The sequence below is a fragment of the Hyla sarda genome, chromosome 8 (assembly GCF_029499605.1).
Source record: "Hyla sarda isolate aHylSar1 chromosome 8, aHylSar1.hap1, whole genome shotgun sequence".
Taxonomy (NCBI): domain Eukaryota; kingdom Metazoa; phylum Chordata; class Amphibia; order Anura; family Hylidae; genus Hyla; species Hyla sarda.
This window is the reverse complement of record NC_079196.1, coordinates 191,583,728-191,607,911: the sequence shown is the minus strand read 5'-3', so window position 1 is coordinate 191,607,911 and position 24,184 is coordinate 191,583,728. Positions and strand designations below refer to the sequence as shown.

The 24,184-nt window shown below is 46.3% G+C and overlaps 1 protein-coding gene across 4 annotated transcripts in view; it reads right to left on the bottom strand.

The window, feature by feature from the left end:
• LOC130285523 (cytochrome P450 2K1-like) overlaps positions 1–24,184 on the bottom strand; it is a 69,244-nt gene that overhangs the window by 23,904 nt on the left and 21,156 nt on the right. For all 4 annotated transcript variants that reach the window (XM_056537020.1, XM_056537021.1, XM_056537019.1 and 1 more), the window contains 5 exons: positions 23,999–24,138; positions 20,449–20,611; positions 9,754–9,903; positions 7,905–8,065; positions 6,227–6,400 (listed from right to left, as the gene is read on the bottom strand). In XM_056537020.1, coding sequence (XP_056392995.1) covers positions 6,227–6,400; positions 7,905–8,065; positions 9,754–9,903; positions 20,449–20,611; positions 23,999–24,082 — 732 coding nt within the window. In that variant the 5' untranslated portion in view covers positions 24,083–24,138. The remainder of the gene's footprint in view (positions 1–6,226; positions 6,401–7,904; positions 8,066–9,753; positions 9,904–20,448; positions 20,612–23,998; positions 24,139–24,184) is intronic.

The window sequence follows — 24,184 nt, the reverse complement described above, 5'->3', positions numbered from 1 at the left end:
TGCCAGAGAGGGATTGGCGTGGACCGTGCTAGTGGATCGGTTCTAAGTCACTACTGGTTTTCACCAGAGCCCGCCGCAAAGCGGGATGGTCTTGCTGCGGCGGTAGTGACCAGGTCGTATCCACTAGCAACGGCACAACCTCTCTGGCTGCTGAAGATAGGCGCGGTACAAGGGAGTAGACAGAAGCAAGGTCGGACGTAGCAGAAGGTCGGGGCAGGCAGCAAGGATCGTAGTCAGGGGCAACGGCAGGAGGTCTGGAACACAGGCTAGGAACACACAAGGAAACGCTTTCACTGGCACGATGGCAACAAGATCCGGCCAGGGAGTGAAGGGGAAGTGAGGTGATATAGGGAAGTGCACAGGTGAAAACACTAATGGGAACCACTGCGCCAATCAGCGGCGCAGTGGCCCTTTAAATCGCAAAGACCCGGCGCGCGCGCGCCCTAGGGAGCGGGGCCGCGCGCGCCGGGACAGGACAGACGGAGAGCGAGTCAGGTACGGGAGCCGGGGTGCGCATCGCGAGCGGGCGCTACCCGCATCGCGAATCGCATCCCGGCTGGAGGCAGTATCGCAGCGCCCCGGGTCAGTGGAACTGACCGGAGCGCTGCAGTGAGGAGAGTGTAGCGAGCGCTCCGGGGAGGAGCGGGGACCCGGAGCGCTCGGCGTAACAGTACCCCCCCCCTTGGGTCTCCCCCTCTTCTTGGAGCCTGAGAACCTGAGGACCAGACTTTTGTCCAGGATATTGTCCTCAGGTTCCCAGGACCTCTCTTCTGGACCACAACCCTCCCAATCCACTAAAAAGAAGGTTTTCCCTCTGACCTTTTTAGATGCTAAAATCTCTTTGACGGAGAAGATGTCCGAGGAGCCGGAGACAGGAGTGGGAGGAACAGATTTGGGAGAGAAACGGTTAAAGATAAGTGGTTTAAGAAGAGAAACGTGAAAGGCATTAGGAATACGAAGAGAAGGGGGAAGAAGAAGTTTGTAAGAGACAGGATTAATCTGGCGCAAAATTTTGAAAGGACCAAGATAGCGTGGTCCCAACTTATAGCTAGGGACACGGAAGCGGACATATTTAGCGGAGAGCCATACCTTGTCTCCAGGGGAAAAAATGGGAGGAGCTCTTCTTTTCTTATCCGCGAATTTCTTCATGCGTGAAGAAGCCTGTAAGAGAGAATTTTGGGTCTCTCTCCATATGATGGAAAGATCACGAGAAATTTCATCCACAGCGGGCAGACCAGAGGGCAAGGGGGTAGGGAGGGGAGGAAGAGGGTGACGGCCGTACACCACGAAAAATGGGGATTTGGAGGAAGATTCAGAGACTCTGAAATTATACGAGAATTCGGCCCAAGGTAGAAGATCTGCCCAGTCATCCTGGCGGGAGGAAACAAAATGTCGTAAATAATCACCCAAGACCTGGTTAATTCTTTCTACTTGTCCATTGGATTGAGGATGATATGCAGAAGAAAAATTAAATTTAATCTTGAGTTGTTTACAGAGAGCCCTCCAGAATTTAGACACGAATTGGACGCCTCTATCCGAGACGATCTGCGTAGGCAACCCGTGAAGACGAAAAATGTGTACAAAAAATTGTTTAGCCAACTGAGGCGCTGAAGGAAGACCAGGAAGAGGGATGAAATGTGCCATTTTGGAGAATCGATCAACGACCACCCAAATAACAGTGTTGCCATGGGATGGGGGTAAGTCAGTAATAAAATCCATACCAATCAGAGACCAAGGCTGTTCGGGGACAGGCAGAGGATGAAGAAAACCAGCGGGCTTCTGGCGAGGAGTCTTATCCCGGGCACAGATAGTGCAGGCTCGCACAAAGTCCACCACATCAGTCTCTAGAGTCGGCCACCAATAGAAGCGAGAGATGAGTTGCACAGATTTCTTGATGCCCGCATGACCTGCGAGATGGGAGGAGTGACCCCATTTGAGGATTCCGAGGCGTTGGCGTGGAGAAACAAAGGTCTTTCCTGGAGGAGTTTGCCTGATGGAGGCTGGAGAAGTGGAAATCAGGCAGTCAGGAGGAATGATGTGTTGAGGAGAGAGTTCAACTTCAGAAGCATCTGAGGAACGAGAGAGAGCATCGGCCCTAATGTTCTTATCGGCAGGCCGAAAGTGAATTTCAAAATTAAATCGGGCAAAGAACAGAGACCACCTGGCCTGACGAGGATTCAGCCGTTGGGCAGACTGGAGGTAGGAGAGGTTCTTGTGATCGGTGTAAATAATAACTGGAAATCTTGATCCCTCCAGCAGATGCCTCCATTCCTCAAGTGCTAATTTAATGGCTAGAAGCTCTCGATCCCCGATGGAGTAGTTCCTCTCCGCCGGAGAGAAGGTCCTAGAAAAAAAACCACAAGTAACAGCATGCCCGGAAGAGTTTTTTTGTAGAAGGACAGCTCCAGCTCCCACTGAGGAGGCATCAACCTCCAATAGGAAGGGTTTAGATGGGTCAGGTCTGGAGAGCACGGGAGCCGAAGAAAAGGCAGACTTGAGCCGTTTAAAGGCGTCTTCCGCTTGAGGAGGCCAAGACTTGGGATCGGCATTTTTTTTGGTTAAAGCCACAATAGGAGCCACAACGGTAGAAAAATGTGGAATAAATTGCCTGTAATAATTGGCGAACCCCAAAAAACGTTGGATGGCACGGAGTCCGGAGGGGCGTGGCCAATCTAAGACGGCAGAGAGTTTGTCTGGATCCATTTGTAGTCCCTGGGCAGAGACCAAGTATCCTAGGAAAGGAAGAGATTGGCATTCAAACAGACATTTCTCTATTTTGGCATAGAGTTGATTGTCACGAAGTCTCTGAAGAACCATACGGACATGCTGGCGGTGTTCTTCTAGATTGGCAGAAAAAATCAGGATATCGTCCAGATATACAACAACACAGGAGTATAGGAGATCACGAAAAATGTCATTAACAAAGTCTTGGAAGACGGCAGGGGCGTTGCACAGGCCAAAGGGCATGACCAGATACTCAAAGTGTCCATCTCTGGTGTTAAATGCCGTTTTCCATTCATCCCCCTCTCTGATGCGGATGAGATTATAAGCACCTCTTAAGTCCAGTTTGGTAAAAATGTGGGCACCTTGGAGGCGATCAAAGAGTTCAGAGATGAGGGGTAGGGGGTAGCGGTTCTTAACCGTGATTTTATTAAGACCGCGGTAGTCAATGCAAGGACGTAGAGAGCCATCTTTTTTGGACACAAAGAAAAATCCGGCTCCGGCAGGAGAGGAGGATTTACGGATAAAGCCCTTTTTTAAATTTTCCTGGACGTATTCAGACATGGCAAGAGTCTCTGGGACGGACAGAGGATAGATTCTGCCCCGGGGTGGAGTAGTGCCCGGGAGGAGGTCAATAGGACAATCATAAGGCCTGTGAGGAGGTAGAGTCTCAGCTTGTTTTTTGCAAAAAACGTCCGCAAAGTCCATATAGGCCTTAGGGAGACCGGTTACAGGAGGAACCACAGAGTCACGGCAAGGGTTACTGGGAACCGGTTTTAGGCAGTCCTTGGAACAAGAGGGCCCCCAACTCCTGATCTCCCCAGTGGACCAATCCAGGGTTGGGGAATGGAGTTGAAGCCAGGGAAGTCCAAGGAGAATTTCAGAAGTGCAATTGGGGAGGACCAAAAGTTCAATCCTCTCGTGATGAGATCCGATGCACATTAGAAGGGGCTCCGTGCGGAAACGTATGGTACAGTCCAATCTTTCATTGTTTACACAATTGATGTAGAGGGGTCTGGCGAGACTGGTCACCGGGATGTTGAACTTGTTGACGAGAGAGGCCAAAATAAAATTTCCTGCAGATCCGGAGTCCAAGAAGGCCACAGCAGAGAAGGAGAAGGCAGAGGCAGACATCCGCACAGGCACAGTAAGACGTGGAGAAGCAGAGTAGACATCAAGGACTGTCTCACCTTTGTGCGGAGTCAGCGTACGTCTTTCCAGGCGGGGAGGACGGATAGGACAATCCTTCAGGAAGTGTTCGGTACTAGCACAGTACAGGCAGAGATTCTCCATGCGGCGTCGTGTCCTCTCTTGAGGTGTCAGGCGAGACCGGTCGACCTGCATAGCCTCCACGGCGGGAGGCACAGGAACAGATTGCAGGGGACCAGAGGAGAGAGGAGCCGGGGAGAAGAAACGCCTCGTGCGAACAGAGTCCATATCCTGGCGGAGCTCCTGACGCCTTTCGGAAAAACGCATGTCAATGCGAGTGGCTAGGTGAATGAGTTCATGTAGATTAGCAGGGATTTCTCGTGCGGCCAGAACATCTTTAATGTTGCTGGATAGGCCTTTTTTAAAGGTCGCGCAGAGTGCCTCATTATTCCAGGATAATTCTGAAGCAAGAGTACGGAATTGTACGGCATACTCGCCAACGGAAGAATTACCCTGGACCAGGTTCAACAGGGCAGTCTCAGCAGAAGAGGCTCGGGCAGGTTCCTCAAAGACACTTCGAATTTCCGAGAAGAAGGAGTGTACAGAGGCAGTGACGGGGTCATTGCGGTCCCAGAGCGGTGTGGCCCAAGACAGGGCTTTTCCAGACAGAAGGCTGACTACGAAAGCCACCTTAGACCTTTCAGTGGGGAACTGGTCCGACATTATCTCCAAGTGCAATGAACATTGGGAAAGAAAGCCACGGCAAAACTTAGAGTCCCCATCAAATTTATCCGGCAAGGATAGTCGTAGTCCAGAAGCGGCCACTCGCTGCGGAGGAGGTGCAGGAGCTGGCGGAGGAGATGATTGCTGGAGCTGTGGTAGTAACTGTTGTAGCATAACAGTCAGTTGAGACAGCTGTTGGCCTTGTTGCGCTATCTGTTGTGACTGCTGGGCGACCACCGTGGTGAGGTCAGCGACAACTGGCAGAGGAACTTCAGCGGGATCCATGGCCGGATCTACTGTCACGATGCCGGCTGGCAGGTAGTGGATCCTCTGTGCCAGAGAGGGATTGGCGTGGACCGTGCTAGTGGATCGGTTCTAAGTCACTACTGGTTTTCACCAGAGCCCGCCGCAAAGCGGGATGGTCTTGCTGCGGCGGTAGTGACCAGGTCGTATCCACTAGCAACGGCACAACCTCTCTGGCTGCTGAAGATAGGCGCGGTACAAGGGAGTAGACAGAAGCAAGGTCGGACGTAGCAGAAGGTCGGGGCAGGCAGCAAGGATCGTAGTCAGGGGCAACGGCAGGAGGTCTGGAACACAGGCTAGGAACACACAAGGAAACGCTTTCACTGGCACGATGGCAACAAGATCCGGCCAGGGAGTGAAGGGGAAGTGAGGTGATATAGGGAAGTGCACAGGTGAAAACACTAATGGGAACCACTGCGCCAATCAGCGGCGCAGTGGCCCTTTAAATCGCAAAGACCCGGCGCGCGCGCGCCCTAGGGAGCGGGGCCGCGCGCGCCGGGACAGGACAGACGGAGAGCGAGTCAGGTACGGGAGCCGGGGTGCGCATCGCGAGCGGGCGCTACCCGCATCGCGAATCGCATCCCGGCTGGAGGCGGTATCGCAGCGCCCCGGGTCAGTGGAACTGACCGGAGCGCTGCAGTGAGGAGAGTGTAGCGAGCGCTCCGGGGAGGAGCGGGGACCCGGAGCGCTCGGCGTAACAGTGACCAAAAAGCAGCATTTTTGGCGTTTAGTATTTTTTTATGCTTATGCTGTTTACCGTGCAAAATCATAGACAGTGTATTATACTAGGTTGGACAATTACACACGGCAGTACCAAATTAGTTTATCATTTTCATGTATTTGGGGAGGGGTTAAATGGGAAAAAGGGTGATTTTATTATTTATTAGAGGATACCTATACGCTCGATGTCCGCAACGGGTTAAGAGTGTTCAGATAATGCACCATAGTTCAATTAATACCCTTATTTAGTGCTGAATAGGTTATCTCACCAAGAAAAATCTTTTTGTAAATAAATTCATAAATCTGGTTTCTCTTTTATTGTCAAGAATCATTTGCTATCTAACAGGAAAGCAGCAACTAGATATACAAAACTTCCTGCAGATGAAATGTAGCATTGCATGGCACATACTCCTTTCCTTAATACAGTGTTTGGACGTCCCATATAAAATGAAGAGGGCACAAGCACAATGCTGCTCCAATCATTCGGAAGACATCTATTCTTGGAATCGGTGGGGGTCTGACCGCGGACCATGACCAATTCAAGAATAAATGACTTTCCAATAAATAGAGCATCATTATAAGACACAAACATATTAATAAGCCAACCCACCTGTTCCTGTTTCATAAGATAGGCATCAATAAATCCACCAATGTCATTTGCATCATATTCCAGTCTCCGTTTCTTAACACATTTTAAAATAAAACTTTTTAGATCTCGAATGTTCCGCACCAGTGTCTTTTGCAGGCCAAGGATTGATCCAATTAGAGGATAAAAATTATACATCTGTTGAAATAGAATCGTTCTCTTTAGATTTTACATAAAGAGTAAAAGTGTATCCGTGTTCAGTCTCTGTTCTAATATATTAGCACTATATAAGAAACTGGAAAGATACACACATAAAACCTCAGCAGTCTTGCACCATACCATAGTGTTAGCATTCACTTGCCCGTGAATATATATTTTTTATGTTGGCTTCATTTACATACTTTAGGGAATGGGGAGGGGTGTAAACAAGTACATCTAAATTTGTTGCACATTGTGTGTGGGAGCAAAATGTTAATGGTCTGGTGGGGTTGGAGTACCAGGGCTATTTGGTTCCAATCTAGTCTGGCTGAAAAGAAACTCTACATAAAAAGGATTTGTAGAAGCTGCTAAGACATTTATAATTCAAATCTCATCTCCTGCTAAAAAATTTTAGAAACATTGGCCGGGTCTAGTATTCCAGGTAAGCTCACTTATATGAGATGCAATTACAATTTTTTAATCCTGGGCAACCCCTTTAATTAATCACTAATGAATTGCAGGAAACTCCTCATTCCTTCCAGCAGCTTAGCTGTATATTATAAGGTATTTCATACCCTCTACATATATGATTAAAGTATTGGATATATGGAACTACTACAAGATCTATGGAACTACAACAAGGTGATAATTAATATTAATTGTGAATTATTCAATATACAAAATGTCAACAAATTGCAGAAATATTTAGTCCCCTAATATCTTGTATGGATAAAGTGTCAGAGCCCCTGACTACTGGGACCCACATTAATCATAAGAAAGGGGGTTCTGAGTCTTCCATTTAATTAGAAGGGTTAGACTCGGGACCCCGATTCTTTTGATCGCTGAGGTCAGTATACCAGTGATTGTACATTTATTCTCTATCTTGTGTATAGGGAATAAATGTTGTTGGTGGAACAACCCTTTTATGGTCCCTGATATAGATACAATCTACGAAGAAATAAAGACAAAAAAGACAACCGTGAGGCAGCGCCTCGTGTATTACCCTTGGCAGGTGAGGGAACCAAAAAGTATGCTGAATGTACACCCAGGACTTAAGTCAGGGTGGCCGCTCACCTTAAAGTAGAAGAATTGCGCATATCACCCCTTGATTGGGGTACCAGATAGAGTTGGATGAGCTGCCGAGCCTGATGGTCACAGGAGCGTGTCAACGCCCTGTAGAAACTGGAATACTTGTGAGAAAAAAGACCAATGGATCCAGTCGCTGCTCTATCCAGGTATACACAGGATGCAGGTAAGTGTTCTTAATCAAGCAATTTTATTGAACACAAAACAACAAAAGGATCCTTTTGTTGTTTTGTGTTCAATAAAATTGCTTGATTAAGAACACTTACCTGCATCCTGTGTATACCTGGATAGAGCAGCGCCTGGATCCATTGGTCTTTTTTCTCACAAGTATTCCAGAGATACTATCTGTCCTGATGTGGACCCTGTATTTATACTAATAGGGCTCACTAGAAATAATGTATATATTTTAGTTTTTTACCATCACTTTTGGAGTACCAAACAGTTTGTTATTTTCATCTAGCATTCTGATCAGATTTTGAAATATTGGGTCGTCATACTCAAACCTTTGCCCAAAGATAATAGAGCTTATAACATTGGAAACTGCATAGTTTATTATCGAGTGTGTCTCAAATGGTTTACCTAAAAGAAAAAAAAACAGTAAAACCATATAAATTATAAATAAATAATATGACACAGTACACAAATTAAAAGGTAATTTGTTAACACAGATGAGGATTGTTCTGCAAATTTGTAACAAATTCACAGAACAACAGAGATTTCTGAAGACCAAGGAAGAAGAGTGGTTGATGCTTATCAGGCTGGGAAAAGTTACAAAACCATCTCTAAAGAATCAGACAGATTGTGTACAACTGAAAGATATTCAAGAGACCATTATTACCCTCCCCAGAAGTGGTCGACCAACAAACATCAACACCAAGAGCAAGGTCTATAATAGTCTGCAAGGTCACAAAGGTAACCCCTAAGTAACTAAAGGCCTTTTCATAATAAATAATGTTAATGTTCACGAGTTCACTATGAGTCGGACACTGAACAACAATGGTGTGTATAGCAGGATTGCAAGGAGAAAGCTGTTCCTCTCCAAAAAAGGACATTACTGCCCTTTTGTAGTAGTTTGGCAACGATCACCTGGACAAGCCAGAATGCTATTGGAACAATGTTTTGTAGATAGATTAGACCAATATAGGAGTTTTTGGTTTAAAGGGGTATTCCGGCCTTAGGCATCTTATCCCCTATCCAGAGGATAGGGAATAAGATGTCTAATTGCAGGGGTTCTGCCGCTGGGTCCCCACACGATCTCCGTGCAACACCCGGCATTCTGTGCCTGGCTCTGCTCCCGAGACTGAGACATGATGTCACACCACACTCCTCATGATGTCACACCATGCCCCCATCCATTCATGTCTATGGGAGAGGGCATAGACACGAATGGATGGGGTGTGGTGTGTCTAAGGCCAGGATAACCCCTTTAAATGAGAAGCGATATGTTTGGAAAAGAGAAACACCTCATTCTAGCACTATCCGTGGAACAAAGTGCTGGTCGTATCATCATTTGCGCCTGTTTTTCTGCATCTGGGCCAGAATGGTTTGAAATCAATGACACAGCAATGAATTCTAAATTATACCAGCAAGTTCTAAAGAAAAATGTCAGGACATCTGTCAGTGAGCTGAATCTGAAGAGAATGTGGGTCATGCTGCAAGAGACTAAGCACACTAGTCGTTCTACCAATGAAAGATTAAAGAAGAAAACAGTAAAAGTTTTGCAATGGCCAAGTCAAAGTCCTGACCTTAATCTAACAGAAATGTTGTGGAAGGACCTGAAGTGAGTAGTTCATGGGAGATAACCCACCAACATTACAGAGTTGACGCTGTTTTATACGGAGAAAATTCCAAGACCGGGACTAACCAACAATTTTTAGAAAAGTTATATGCAGTTATTGTTGCACAAGGGGGTCATACCAGGTACTGAAAGGAAAGGTTATCTGTGTGCCATTCACAGATATGTCATATTGGATTATTTTCCTTAATTATGTAGTTTTAAGTCCCATTTATGAAAAAACATAGAACTTTCCATTCTATGTATGGAAAATTCACAAAGAGACCTGTTAGACACTATTTTCTTCACACTTAGAACAATAATAGATAAGAGATGGAATATGTGTGTGTTAATTTGGCCATCAACTCTTGTAAATGCTTGTCAGTGCTTTGAAGTTGGAAAGTGTAGACTGAATGGGAGAGAATAATATAAAAAACTAGACTAGATATAAAAATAAATTGCATTATTATTAAGTGTTTGAGATATATTTTACCATTATGAGATTTAAACTTTTCTATGAGGGGAATTAATTCATCTTGAATTTTGGCTTCCACGGTTTTCTTCCCCATTCCAAAGTCTCGAAGTGTTGATAGCGCGAACCTCCTCATAGTTTTCCATACTTCTCCATTCGAAAAAACAACACCTGAAAGACATTTTACACAAACAAATGTTATACTTACATGAGATAAAAACTGCACAGGAGCTATCCTAGTCATTTTAACAATACAGCTAGAAATTATATAAAAAATATATTAGAACTGTTACGCCGAGCGCTCCGGGTCCCCGCTCCTCCCCGGAGCGCTCGCTTCACTCTCCCCGCGGCAGCGCTCCGGTCACGTCCTCTGACCCGGGGCGCTGCGATTCCGCTGCCAGCCGGGATGCGATTCGCGATGCGGGTAGCGCCCGCTCGCGATGCGCACCCCGGCTCCCCTACCTGACTCGCTCTCCGTCTGTTCTGTCCCGGCGCGCGCGGCCCCGCTCCCTAGGGCGCGCGCGCGCCGGGTCTCTGCGATTTAAAGGGCCACTGCGCCGCTGATTGGCGCAGTGGTCCCAATTAGTGTGTTCACCTGTGCACCTCCCTATATCACCTCACTTCCCCTGCACTCCCTTGCCGGATCTTGTTGCCTTAGTGCCAGTGAAAGCGTTCCTTGTGTGTTCCTTGCCTGTGTTTCCAGACCTTCTGCCGTTGCCCCTGACTACGATCCTTGCTGCCTGCCCCGACCTTCTGCTACGTCCGACCTTGCTTTTGCCTACTCCCTTGTACCGCGCCTATCTTCAGCAGCCAGAGAGGTGAGCCGTTGCTAGTGGATACGACCTGGTCACTACCGCCGCAGCAAGACCATCCCGCTTTGCGGCGGGCTCTGGTGAAAACCAGTAGTGGCTTAGAACCGGTCCACTAGCACGGTCCACGCCAATCCCTCTCTGGCACAGAGGATCCACTACCTGCCAGCCGGCATCGTGACAGTAGATCCGGCCATGGATCCCGCTGAAGTTCCTCTGCCAGTTGTCGCTGACCTCACCACGGTGGTCGCCCAGCAGTCACAACAGATAGCGCAACAAGGCCAACAGCTGTCTCAACTGACCGTTATGCTACAACAGTTACTACCACAGCTTCAGCAGTCATCTCCTCCGCCAGCTCCTGCACCTCCTCCGCAGCGAGTGGCCGCTCCTGGGATACGCTTATCCTTGCCGGATAAATTTGATGGGGACTCTAAGTTTTGCCGTGGCTTTCTTTCCCAATGTTCCCTGCATCTGGAGATGATGTCGGACCTGTTTCCCACTGAAAGGTCTAAGGTGGCTTTCGTAGTCAGCCTTCTGTCCGGAAAAGCCCTGTCATGGGCCACACCGCTCTGGGACCGCAATGACCCCGTCACTGCCTCTGTACACTCCTTCTTCTCGGAAATCCGAAGTGTCTTTGAGGAACCTGCCCGAGCCTCTTCTGCTGAGACTGCCCTGTTGAACCTGGTCCAGGGTAATTCTTCCGTTGGCGAGTATGCCGTACAATTCCGTACTCTTGCTTCAGAATTGTCCTGGAATAATGAGGCCCTCTGCGCGACCTTCAAAAAAGGCCTATCCAGCAACATTAAAGATGTTCTGGCCGCACGAGAAATTCCTGCTAATCTACATGAACTTATTCACCTAGCCACTCGCATTGACATGCGTTTTTCCGAAAGGCGTCAGGAACTCCGCCAAGATATGGACTCTGTTCGCACGAGGCGTTTCTCCTCCTCGGCTCCTCTCTCCTCTGGTCCCCTGCAATCTGTTCCTGTGCCTCCCGCCGTGGAGGCTATGCAGGTCGACCGGTCTCGCCTGACACCTCAAGAGAGGACACGACGCCGTATGGAGAACCTCTGCCTGTACTGTGCTAGTACCGAACACTTCCTAAGAGATTGTCCTATCCGTCCTCCCCGCCTGGAAAGACGTACGCTGACTCCGCACAAGGGTGAAACAGTCCTTGATGTCTACTCTGCTTCTCCACGTCTTACTGTGCCTGTGCGGATGTCTGCCTCTGCCTTCTCCTTCTCTACAGTGGCCTTCTTGGACTCAGGATCTGCAGGAAATTTTATTTTGGCCTCTCTCGTCAACAGGTTCAACATCCCGGTGACCAGTCTCGCCAGACCCCTCTACATCAATTGTGTAAATAATGAAAGATTGGACTGTACCATACGTTTCCGCACGGAGCCCCTTCTTATGAGCATCGGATCTCATCATGAGAGGATTGAACTTTTGGTCCTCCCCAATTGCACCTCGGAAATTCTCCTTGGACTTCCCTGGCTTCAACTTCATTCCCCTACCCTGGATTGGTCCACTGGGGAGATCAAGAGTTGGGGGTCCTCTTGTTCCAAGAACTGTCTAAAACCGGTTCCCAGTAACCCTTGCCGTAACTCTGTGGTTCCTCCAGTAACCGGTCTCCCTAAGGCCTATATGGACTTCGCGGATGTTTTCTGCAAAAAACAAGCTGAGACTCTACCTCCTCACAGGCCTTATGATTGCCCTATCGACCTCCTCCCGGGCACTACTCCACCCCGGGGCAGAATTTATCCTCTCTCTGCCCCAGAGACTCTTGCCATGTCCGAATACGTCCAGGAGAATCTAAAAAAGGGCTTTATCCGTAAATCCTCCTCTCCTGCCGGAGCCGGATTTTTCTTTGTGTCCAAAAAAGATGGCTCCCTACGTCCTTGCATTGACTACCGCGGTCTTAATAAAATCACGGTTAAGAACCGCTACCCCTTACCCCTCATCTCTGAACTCTTTGATCGCCTCCAAGGTGCCCACATCTTCACTAAATTGGACTTAAGAGGCGCCTATAACCTCATCCGCATCAGAGAGGGGGACGAGTGGAAAACGGCATTTAACACCAGAGATGGACACTTTGAGTATCTGGTCATGCCCTTTGGACTGTGCAACGCCCCTGCCGTCTTCCAAGACTTTGTCAATGAAATTTTTCGTGATCTGTTATACTCCTGTGTTGTTGTATATCTGGACGATATCCTAATTTTTTCTGCCAATCTAGAAGAACACCGCCAGCATGTCCGTATGGTTCTTCAGAGACTTCGTGACAACCAACTCTATGCCAAAATTGAGAAATGTCTGTTTGAATGCCAATCTCTTCCTTTTCTAGGATATTTGGTCTCTGGCCAGGGACTACAGATGGATCCAGACAAACTCTCTGCCGTTTTAGATTGGCCACGCCCCTCCGGACTCCGTGCTATCCAACGCTTTTTGGGGTTCGCCAATTATTACAGGCAATTTATTCCACATTTTTCCACCATTGTGGCTCCTATCGTGGCTTTAACCAAAAAAAATGCTGATCCCAAGTCCTGGCCTCCTCAAGCAGAAGACGCCTTTAAACGACTCAAGTCTGCCTTTTCTTCGGCTCCCGTCCTCTCCAGACCTGACCCTTCCAAACCCTTCCTATTGGAGGTTGATGCCTCCTCAGTGGGAGCTGGAGCTGTTCTTCTACAAAAAAATTCTTCCGGGCATGCTGTCACTTGTGGTTTTTTCTCTAGGACCTTCTCTCCAGCGGAGAGGAACTACTCCATCGGGGATCGAGAGCTTCTAGTCATTAAATTAGCACTTGAGGAATGGAGGCATCTGCTGGAGGGATCAAGTTCTCCTGTTATTATCTACACCGACCACAAGAACCTCTCCTACCTCCAGTCTGCCCAACGGCTGAATCCTCGCCAGGCCCGGTGGTCTCTGTTCTTTGCCCGATTTAATTTTGAGATTCACTTCCGTCCTGCCGATAAGAACATTAGGGCCGATGCTCTCTCTCGTTCCTCGGATGCCTCAGAAGTTGAACTCTCTCCGCAACACATCATTCCACCTGACTGCCTGATCTCCACTTCTCCTGCCTCCATCAGGCAGACTCCTCCAGGAAAGACCTTTGTTTCTCCTCGCCAACGCCTCGGAATCCTCAAATGGGGTCACTCCTCCCATCTCGCAGGTCATGCGGGTATCAAGAAATCTGTGCAACTCATCTCCCGCTTCTATTGGTGGCCGACTCTGGAGACGGATGTTGTGGACTTTGTGCGAGCCTGCACTATCTGTGCCCGGGATAAGACTCCTCGCCTGAAGCCCGCTGGTTTTCTTCATCCTCTGCCTGTCCCCGAACAGCCTTGGTCTCTGATTGGTATGGATTTTATTACTGATTTACCCCCTTCCCGTGGCAACACTGTTATTTGGGTGGTCGTTGATCGATTCTCCAAAATGGCACATTTCATCCCTCTTCCTGGTCTTCCTTCTGCGCCTCAGTTGGCTAAACAATTTTTTGTACACATTTTTCGTCTTCACGGGTTGCCTACGCAGATTGTCTCGGATAGAGGCGTCCAATTCGTGTCTAAATTCTGGAGGGCTCTCTGTAAACAACTCAAGATTAAATTAAATTTTTCTTCTGCATATCATCCCCAGTCCAATGGACAAGTAGAAAGGATTAACCAGATCTTGGGTGATTATTTGCGACATTTTGTTTCCTCCCGCCAGGATGACTGGGCAGATCTCCTCCCATGGGCCGAATTCTCGTATAACTTCAGGGTCTCTGAGTCTTCCTCCAAATCCCCATTTTTCGTGGTGTACGGCCGTCATCCTCTTCCCCCCCTCCCTACTCCCTTGCCCTCTGGTCTGCCCGCTGTGGATGAAATTTCTCGTGACCTTTCCATCATATGGAGAGAGACCCAAAATTCTCTCTTACAGGCTTCATCACGCATGAAGAAGTTCGCGGATAAGAAAAGAAGAGCTCCCCCCGTTTTTTCCCCTGGAGACAAGGTATGGCTCTCCGCTAAATATGTCCGCTTCCGTGTCCCTAGCTACAAGTTGGGACCACGCTATCTTGGTCCTTTCAAAATTTTGTGTCAAATTAATCCTGTCTCTTATAAACTTCTTCTTCCTCCCTCTCTTCGTATCCCTAATGCCTTTCACGTCTCTCTTCTCAAACCACTCATCCTCAACCGTTTTTCTCCCAAATCTGTTCCTCCCACTCCTGTTTCTGGCTCCTCGGACATCTTCTCGGTCAAAGAAATTTTAGCTGCCAAAAAGGTCAGAGGAAAAAATTTTTTTTTAGTGGACTGGGAGGGTTGTGGTCCTGAAGAGAGATCCTGGGAACCTGAGGACAACATCCTAGACAAAAGTCTGCTCCTCAGGTTCTCAGGCTCTAAGAAGAGGGGGAGATCCAAGGGGGGGGGTACTGTTACGCCGAGCGCTCCAGGTCCCCGCTCCTCCCCGGAGCGCTCGCTTCACTCTCCCCGCGGCAGCGCTCCGGTCACGTCCTCTGACCCGGGGCGCTGCGATTCCGCTGCCAGCCGGGATGCGATTCGCGATGCGGGTAGCGCCCGCTCGCGATGCGCACCCCGGCTCCCCTACCTGACTCGCTCTCCGTCTGTTCTGTCCCGGCGCGCGCGGCCCCGCTCCCTAGGGCGCGCGCGCGCCGGGTCTCTGCGATTTAAAGGGCCACTGCGCCGCTGATTGGCGCAGTGGTCCCAATTAGTGTGTTCACCTGTGCACCTCCCTATATCACCTCACTTCCCCTGCACTCCCTTGCCGGATCTTGTTGCCTTAGTGCCAGTGAAAGCGTTCCTTGTGTGTTCCTTGCCTGTGTTTCCAGACCTTCTGCCGTTGCCCCTGACTACGATCCTTGCTGCCTGCCCCGACCTTCTGCTACGTCCGACCTTGCTTTTGCCTACTCCCTTGTACCGCGCCTATCTTCAGCAGCCAGAGAGGTGAGCCGTTGCTAGTGGATACGACCTGGTCACTACCGCCGCAGCAAGACCATCCCGCTTTGCGGCGGGCTCTGGTGAAAACCAGTAGTGGCTTAGAACCGGTCCACTAGCACGGTCCACGCCAATCCCTCTCTGGCACAGAGGATCCACTACCTGCCAGCCGGCATCGTGACAAGAGAGATGTAGTTGTTTCATTACAAGTTTTTGTTAAACTGTAAGAAGTGTAAAATGACCTACAAACAAGAAGTGAAAAATTAACTAATAATAATATTAAAGGGGTACTCAGCTCGTGACATCATAGCCCCACCCCGTATGATGTCACACCCCGCCCCCTCAATGCAAGTCTAGACTTGCATTGAAGGGGCGGAATGTTATGTCATTAGGGGGCGGGGCTATGACTTCACAAGCTCTGGCTCAGAGCAGCAGAGTACCCCTTTAACCCCTTAAGGACCCAGCCAATTTTCAGTGTAGGACCCGGCCATTTTTTGCACATCTGACCACTGTCACTTTAAGCATTAATAATTCTGGGATGCTTTAATGAATATTCCATATACATTACATATTGATTCACATGTACAATATGTCTACTTTATGTTTGCATCATAAAGTTGACATGTTTTTACTTTTGGAAGACATCAGAGGGCTTCAAAGTATAGCAGCAATTTTCCACAAAATTTTCAAAATCGAAATTTTTCAGGGACCATTTCAGTTTTTAAGTGGATTTGAAGGGCCTTCTTATAAATACCCCATAAATGAGCCCATTATAAAAACTGCACCCCTAAAAGTATTCAAAATGACATTCAAAAGGTTTGTTAACCCTTTAGGTGTTTCACAGGAATAGCAGCAAATTAAACAATTAGACAATTAAAAATCCTTATTTTTTACACTGGCATGTTCTTGTAGACCCAGTTTTGAATTTTTACAAGGGGTAAAAGAAGAGAAATCTTCCTAAAATGTGTAACCCAATTTCTCTCTAGTAAGGAAATATCTCATATGTGTATGTCAAGTGCTCTGTGGGTGCACTAGAGGGCTCAGAAGGGAAGGAGAGACAGTGGGATATTGGAGAGTGAGTTTTTATGAAATGGTTTTTGGGGGGCATGTCACATTTAAGAAGCCCCTATGGTGCCAGAACAGCAAAAAAGCCTTAACACCCCACAGGTGTTTGATGACTTTTCGTTAAAGTTGGATGTGTAAATTATAATTTTTTCACTAAAATGCAAGTTTTCCCCCAAATGTAAAATTTTTACAAGGGGTAATAGGACAAAATGCCCCACAAAATTTGTAACCACATCTCTTCTGAGTATGGAAATACCTCATGTGTGGACATCAAGTGCTCTGCTGGCGCACTAAAATGCTCAGAAGAGAAGGAGTCACATTTGGCTTTTGGAAAGCAAATTTTGCTGAAATCGTTTTTGGGGGGCATGTCGTATTTAGGAAGCCCCTATGGTACCAGAACAGCAAAGAAAAACCTACATGGCATACTATTTTGGAAACTACACCCCTCAAGGAGCGTAACAAGGGGTACAGTGAGCCTTAACACCTCACAGGTGTTTGACGACTTTTTGTTAAAGTTGAATGTGTAAAATACATTTTGTGGAAAATGACCTCCAAAATTTGGAATTCCATTTCTTCTGAGTATGTGTGGACGTAAAGTGCTCTGCTGGCGAACTACAATGCTCAGAAGAGGAGGAGCGCCATTGAGCTTTTGGAGAGTGAATTTGTTTGGTATGGAAGTCAGGAGTCATGTGCATTTACAAAGCCCCCCGTAGTGCCAGAACAGTGACCCCCCCCCCCCAATGGACCCCCCCACATCACGAATTTCATGAACCACTGAACCCCATTTTGGAAACTACACCCCTCACAGAATTTAATAAGGGGTGCAGTGAGTATTTACACCCCACTGGCGTTTGACAGATCTTTGGAACAGTGGGCTGTGCAAATTAAAAATTACATTTTTCATTTTCACAAACCACTGTTCCAAAAATCTGTCAGACACCAGTGGGGCGTAAATGCTCACTGTGCCCCTTATTACTTTACGTGAGGGGTGTAGTTTCCCGAAATGGGGTCACATGTGGGGGGTCCATTGTTCTGGCACCAGGGGGGCTTTGTAAACACACGTGGCCTTCAATTCTGGACAAATTTTCTCTTCAAAAGCCCAATGGCTCTCCTTCTCTTCTGAGCATTGTAGTTCGCCCGCAGAGCACTTTACTTCCACATATGGGGTATGTTCTTACTCAGAAGAAATGGAGTTACAAATTTTGGGGAGCATTTTTTTCTATTTTCAATGTAAAAATGAAAAATTTAGGGTAACACCAGCATTTTTGTGAGAAAAGATTATTTTTTTTCATTTTCCCATCCAACTTTAATGAAAATTCTTCAAACAACTGTGGGGTGTTAAAGCTCACTGTACCCCTTGTTACGTTCCGTGAGGGGTGTAGTTTCCAAAATAGGGTTGCATGTGGGTATTTTTTTTTTTTGTTTATGTCAGAACCGCTGTAAAATCAGCCACCCCTGTGCAAATCACCAATTTAGGCCTCAAATGTACATAGTGCGCTCTCACTCCTGAGCCTTGTTGTGAGCCCGCAGAGCATTTTACGCCCACATATGGGTTATTTCCGTACAAATTTTTGGGGTCTTTTATTTCCTTTTAACGCTTGTGAAAATAAAAAGTTTTTATTTTTTTTACACTTTTTTACATTAACATGCACAGTGATCTCCAAACTGTGGCCCTCCAGATGTTGCAAAACTACAAATCCCAGCATGCCCAGACAACAAACTGCTCTGTGGGCAAGCTAGGAGTTGTAGTTTTGCAAGATCTAGGGGCTACAGTTTAGAGATCACTCCACAGTGATCTCAAAACTGTAGCCCTCCAGCTGTTGCAAAATTGCAAACCCCAGCATGCCCACACAGCAAATAGCTGTCTGGGCATGCTGGGAGTTGTAGTTTTGCAACATCTGGAGGGCTACAGTTTAGAGACCACTGTATAGTGGTCTCAAACTGTAGCCCTCCAGATGTTGCTAGGCAACTCACCAACTTCCGTAGGATCCAGGGAGCCAGCTGCAAGACATTGCCACCCGCCGATTCCCCGTCGCCCGCTGCCATCGGATGGGTAAGTGGATCTTCGGTGCCGGTCCTCTGTCGGTTTCCCCTTTCTGCCCCACCTATTGTGGGTGGGCAGAACGGGGAAAAGGAAAGTTAACCCCCCGCCCCTGATCTGCTATTGGTCGTCGCTTCTTGACGACCATTAGCAGGGATAGGAGGGGTGGCACCCCTGCTACTTCACTCCTATTCCTTCAGGGGGATCGTGAGTGTCTTGGACAACCCTGATCCCCTTTATTTTCCGGGTCACCATAGACCCATATGACCCGGATTTGTGGCGATCGCCGACATGGGGGGTCTGATGACCCCCCTGGGCATTTGCACGGGATGCCTGCTGAATGATTTCAGCAGGCATCCCGGTCCGATCCCCACCCGGCGCGGCCGGGACCGGAATTCCCCATGACGTATGCATACATCATGGGTCCTTAAGTACCAGGGTGCCATGACGTACGCGTACGTCAATGTTCCTTAAGGGGTTAAAGGGCTACTCCGGTGGAAAACTATGTTTTTTTATCTACTGGTGTCAGAAAGTTAAACAGATTTGTAAATTACTTTTATTTAAAAATCTTAATCCTTCCAGGACTTATCAGCTGCTGTATTCTACAGAGGAAGTTCTTTTCTTTTTTAATTTATTTTCTGTCTGACCACAGTGATCTCAGCTGAAAGTGTCCAGAAAGTTTTCTATAGGGATTTGCTCCTGCTCTGGACATTTCCTGACATGGAAAGAGGTGTCAGCAGAGAGCACTGTGGTCAGACTGGAAAGAACACACCTTCCTCTGTAGTATACAGCAGCTGATAACAACTGGAAGCATCAAGATTCTTAAATAGAAGTAACTTACAAATCTGTTTAACTTTCTGGCATCAAATGATTTAAAAAAAACTGTTTGCCAGTGGAGTACCCTTTTAAGTGTTATTATAGGTAAGACGTTAAGGAAAATGAAAAGCAGAAGGAAAAGGTGAAAAAGAAAGGAAGAAGGACACAAATGTAAGATATATGATAATATGATGATGAAAAAAAGAGAACACAGAGCAGAAATGATATAGGAGAAAAAGAAAAAACAAGTAGAACAAGAAAGAAAAAATTAGGAAGGAAGAAATGCTGCAGCTGATGTTAAGGATAATACTGAAGATGAAGAAGCAGGAAAAGGAAGACAAAAAGATGAGAAATTAACAAAAAAGGATGGAAGAAAAGGGAAGGAGAATAAAGATGATTATGTTAATGAAAGAGAAAAATGAAAAGAAAGGTCATGAAGAAGGAATGAGTAATGAAGATAAAGTAAGTGAATAATGATCATAAAAATTATGAGGATGAGGATTAACGAGAATAAAAAGAAACAATAAAGAAGGAAAAGATAATAAAGAAAAAAGAAAGAGGAAGGAAAAATAAAAGCATGAAATTGACAATGAAGTAAAAAAAACAAAGGGAAAGAAAAAAAGGAAGATAAAAAAGACTATAAGAGAAGAAAAGGGAAGATGAACGAAGGGAAGAAGAGCGAAGATTACGATAAAGGAGAAGGATGAAAGATGAGAAGATCAAATGAAGATCAAACGGCCACTAATATTTTCTATCTACAATCTTAACGCAACTAATTTGTAAAAATCATCGCAAAATTTTGAGTCTTTTCTTTTTAAGCAAATGCTAATGTTACAACATTTAAATATGCATTTGTGTGTTCGTTCTTAGGAAGTTGCATTCCAATTGTTAGAAACACTATATCTTGAAGATTCTTGTGACTCTTCAGTTAGTAGATGAGTAGAATCAGTAGTTGTCACTATAACACATCAAGGCAGATTTTAAACTATACTACTCCCCATAAATGTTTCCCTGCATTATAATATTCATAGAATGCTCAGTAATAGAGAATCATTATTACCATGATCTTTGAAGGTTAAATCAAATATTGGAGAACTCGCCCTTTCTCCAAAATCCTCAGCTCGGGTGACGAGTGCTTCTTTCACAGCCTTGTACCCAGCAATAACCACTGTCTTTCTGGGTCCGAAATGCACAGTAAAGACTTCACCATACTTCTCGGACAACTGCAAAATATCATAATATTCAGTTACAGTCATGAGAAGAAGAAAAAAAAGGACACCATCTTTGAATTCCATGATTTTACTGTTCTGGAGTAAAACAAAAAAATCTGGTCATTAAAGGGTCTTAAAGGGTAACTATGATGAAAAACAAACTTTTGTCCCGAGACCTGCTGTGATTGCTAGTTATAAGCTGGGGAAGTGGATGGCATTGAACTCCCTGGCCTCCTGGCAGATCCGAACTATTCACTGCCTAGTCTACTATAGCGAAGTGAAGACCTGGTGCCATTAAAACTTTTGACATGTCTGGGCGACTTTGTAAAAAAGTTTTATTTTTTCATGAAAGTAACCCTTTAAACTTAGGCAAATACAACCTCAGGTGAACAACAACACACATAATTTAACATAAAAGAAAGCCAAATTAGAAAAGCCATGTATGAAAAACTAAGCACACCCTAAGAATCAATAGTTTGTAGAACCACCTTTAGAAACAATAACGTGAAGTGATGGTTATCAAGTGGTCAAACCTAGTACTTGCTGGTGGACTCGCCGACCACCAGCAACCAGGAAGAGGATCGCGGCGGAGACCGGAGACAGTTACCGGAGGCCCCGGGGGAGCGAAGGAAGGTATGAACATCTTTAGTTTTTTTTACTGCCGGCAGTATGGGGGACAATTTTTTATATTCTGGAGTTCTCCTTTAAAGGGAGGCATGCTGGGAGTTGTAGTTTTGCAAATGCTGTAGGTACACCGCTGTTCTTTTAGCACTAAACCTTTGCAGAGGCAATCTACAATAATCATTGTGTGTGTGTGTGTATACAGCATAACACCATAGAGGAAAGGGTTACAGAGCAGGGCTGCCAGGCTCCCGAGAGCAGTGAGTTAGCAGAGAGAAGGAGGGGAGTCATCACAGTGCAGATCGTACTTGCCAGATCCCACAAAAAAAAAAAAAAAATTATCAAAAAAAAAAATTGCCATATTAAACTTGCCCCCTTCCCATAGACTTTCTTTCAGGGGGCGGGCATGATGTCACGAGGGGGCGGGCGTGATGTCACCAGGGGGACGGGCGTGACGTCACGAGTGGCGGCCTCGAACACGGAAGCCCGCACACAGCATTCGGAGTAATAAACTTCCGGACGCTGCGAGCGGAGCTCCGTTAGGCTGGGCAGCGGACAACCCCTTTAAGAAGTAAGCCAATATTTCCAACATACAATGGTCTTTCCTGGAACATTGTAACTTGAAACCATATTTCACATATAATTCCAGAAACAGTCTGGATTCAAAGCTTGTGTGAATGGCTGGAAGATCTAACCAATCAGAGTCCTTTTCTGCCTTTAACCTGTGCCAGGATAAGGTGATCTTTAGACTCCAGGTGAGGGCAGCACAATTTTGTTTTGTTTTTCTGGTACTCTGCATGTAATGTACGGGGCCTTGAAGAAGCACCTGCCCTCTATGTATAAAAAGTTTTATCAGGATCTGACTTTACAACAGATCCATAAGTGATTTAGAAGTGCATCTCAACCCATTATTTTGTTCACAATCTCTATTGCATAGTATTACTGGATTCCTGTGTGTACAGCGCCAAACAATTATTGGCACTACATTGACATCAGGGGACCCTTTTGGGCATAACTATACTGTTGGCCCCCTACTGTGGTAAACATTGTAAGGCTGGGTTCACATTACTTTTTAAGCAATATTGGACAGTATACGGCTGGGGGGAGCAAAAACCAGGCGCTCCTGTATCCCAGCCGTATCCAGCCCGTATGAAATGCATTTCAATGAGCTGACAAGAGTGAAACACTGACTCCGGTTGGCTCATTCTTTCCCCGTATGCGATTTTCCCACCGGACCAAAAACCGTGGTGTAATGCATTACATACGGGCCGGATATGGCTGGGATACAGGAGCAACTGGTTTTCGCTTCCCCCCCCCCCCCCCCCCAGCCATATACGGTCCCATATTGCTTAAAACGTAATGTGAACCAGCCTAAGTCATTGAAAGAATAACAGCTAAGCAAACCCTTTTTTGATCTACATAGTCCAGCTTGCTGATTTTTGACCAGTTGTGGATAACTGATTTCACTACTTGCATTCGCCAAAATGTGCACCTTATCATACCATTATCCCGATACATGTAAAGCTGTTCAAAGGTAATTGTTAAATATGCTAGTGTTCGGTGCCTTAGCCCTTAATTAGGTGGTAACCCTACTACATCTCTTGGACTAAAAGACATCTAATTGTACAGATTTGCTACCTTTGTCTCTGATACAAATCCTAAACAAGACTCCTAAAGCTAGTCCACCACTGTCTCAGCTTTAATTAAATCAAGACTCCTTAATTTCAAATCTCCAGTGTTATCATCTGATATAAAAGTCATTATTTGTGGTGGAAAACTGAATAGAAAGCCGCAATTTCGCTAGTTTTGGAGGGGTTTGTTTTTATGCAGTGCACTTTACGGTAAAACTGACATGTTCTCTCTATTCTGTTGGTCAATATGATTAAAACGATACCTGCGTTTACGCTATTATTGTACTACTTTTAAGAAGATGTAGGCATAGCACTGATCAATGTTATCTGCAATCTATTTGTATAGTCTGCTAGAAGGCAGATCATACAGATGGATCCAGGAAGAGCAGCATGGAGGAGGTAAGGAGCCCTCCTGCCACCATTTTGACTCATCAGACCCTACAATCGCACTGCAGGTGGTCCGATGAGTCCCTCCAAGCCCTGAAAATACTTAAGATGTTGTGGTCAGTATTCATTACTGCATCTAAAGGGTTAATGGTGAACCCCATGCGATATCCAGTAGGGGACCATTCTCTTACCTTTTAGTGCTCCGACCCCCACCTTTTCGAGACAAACTGGTCTTGCGAGTGCTAATCCAGTCCACCAATCACCAGCTTCAGAGATGTCCAGCCCCAGCCAATGATTGATTGAGCATGCTGTCACTCCAGAGACCAGGTGGGGCCAGAGTGTCCAGAGGTGATAAAGGGCCCCGTTCTGGAGATCATGGGAAGGTCCCAGTGGTCAGACCCTCATGACCAGACACTTATCCTCTATGCTGTAGATAGGGGATAAGTTTTGCATAACTGGAGTACACCTTTAGTTTTGAAGGAAACCTAAAGGCATTAGGTCTAGAGACTTAAATGTTTTTTCTGGGCAACAGTCCTGTCTTCAGAATAGGCCATATAAACACTGATCATGGGGTGCCATTTAAAAACAATGACATTAGAACATGGTTGTATGCATACCCAGTACAACGAGAAGATTATGGGACTTATTGTCCACTGTGAATCCATTTATACTCCTGTTTCATTCAGTAATGCACCCCATGCTCCCATCTACACTATGGCACCTTCTTAGACTATATGGTAAATACAGTATAGTACAATACCTCCATCAGTGATTGGTGGGGCTTATTCAGGTCCACCAGATTGAGGTTGCCAATGAAAGGGAAAGGGGTAGGTCCAGGAGGCATCTTTGCTGTGCTCTTCTTAGATTCATTCAACCAATAGATCAAAATTGCAATGAACACTGAAAAAAATAGTAACACATCGACTCTTGTCAAAAAATAGGTAAT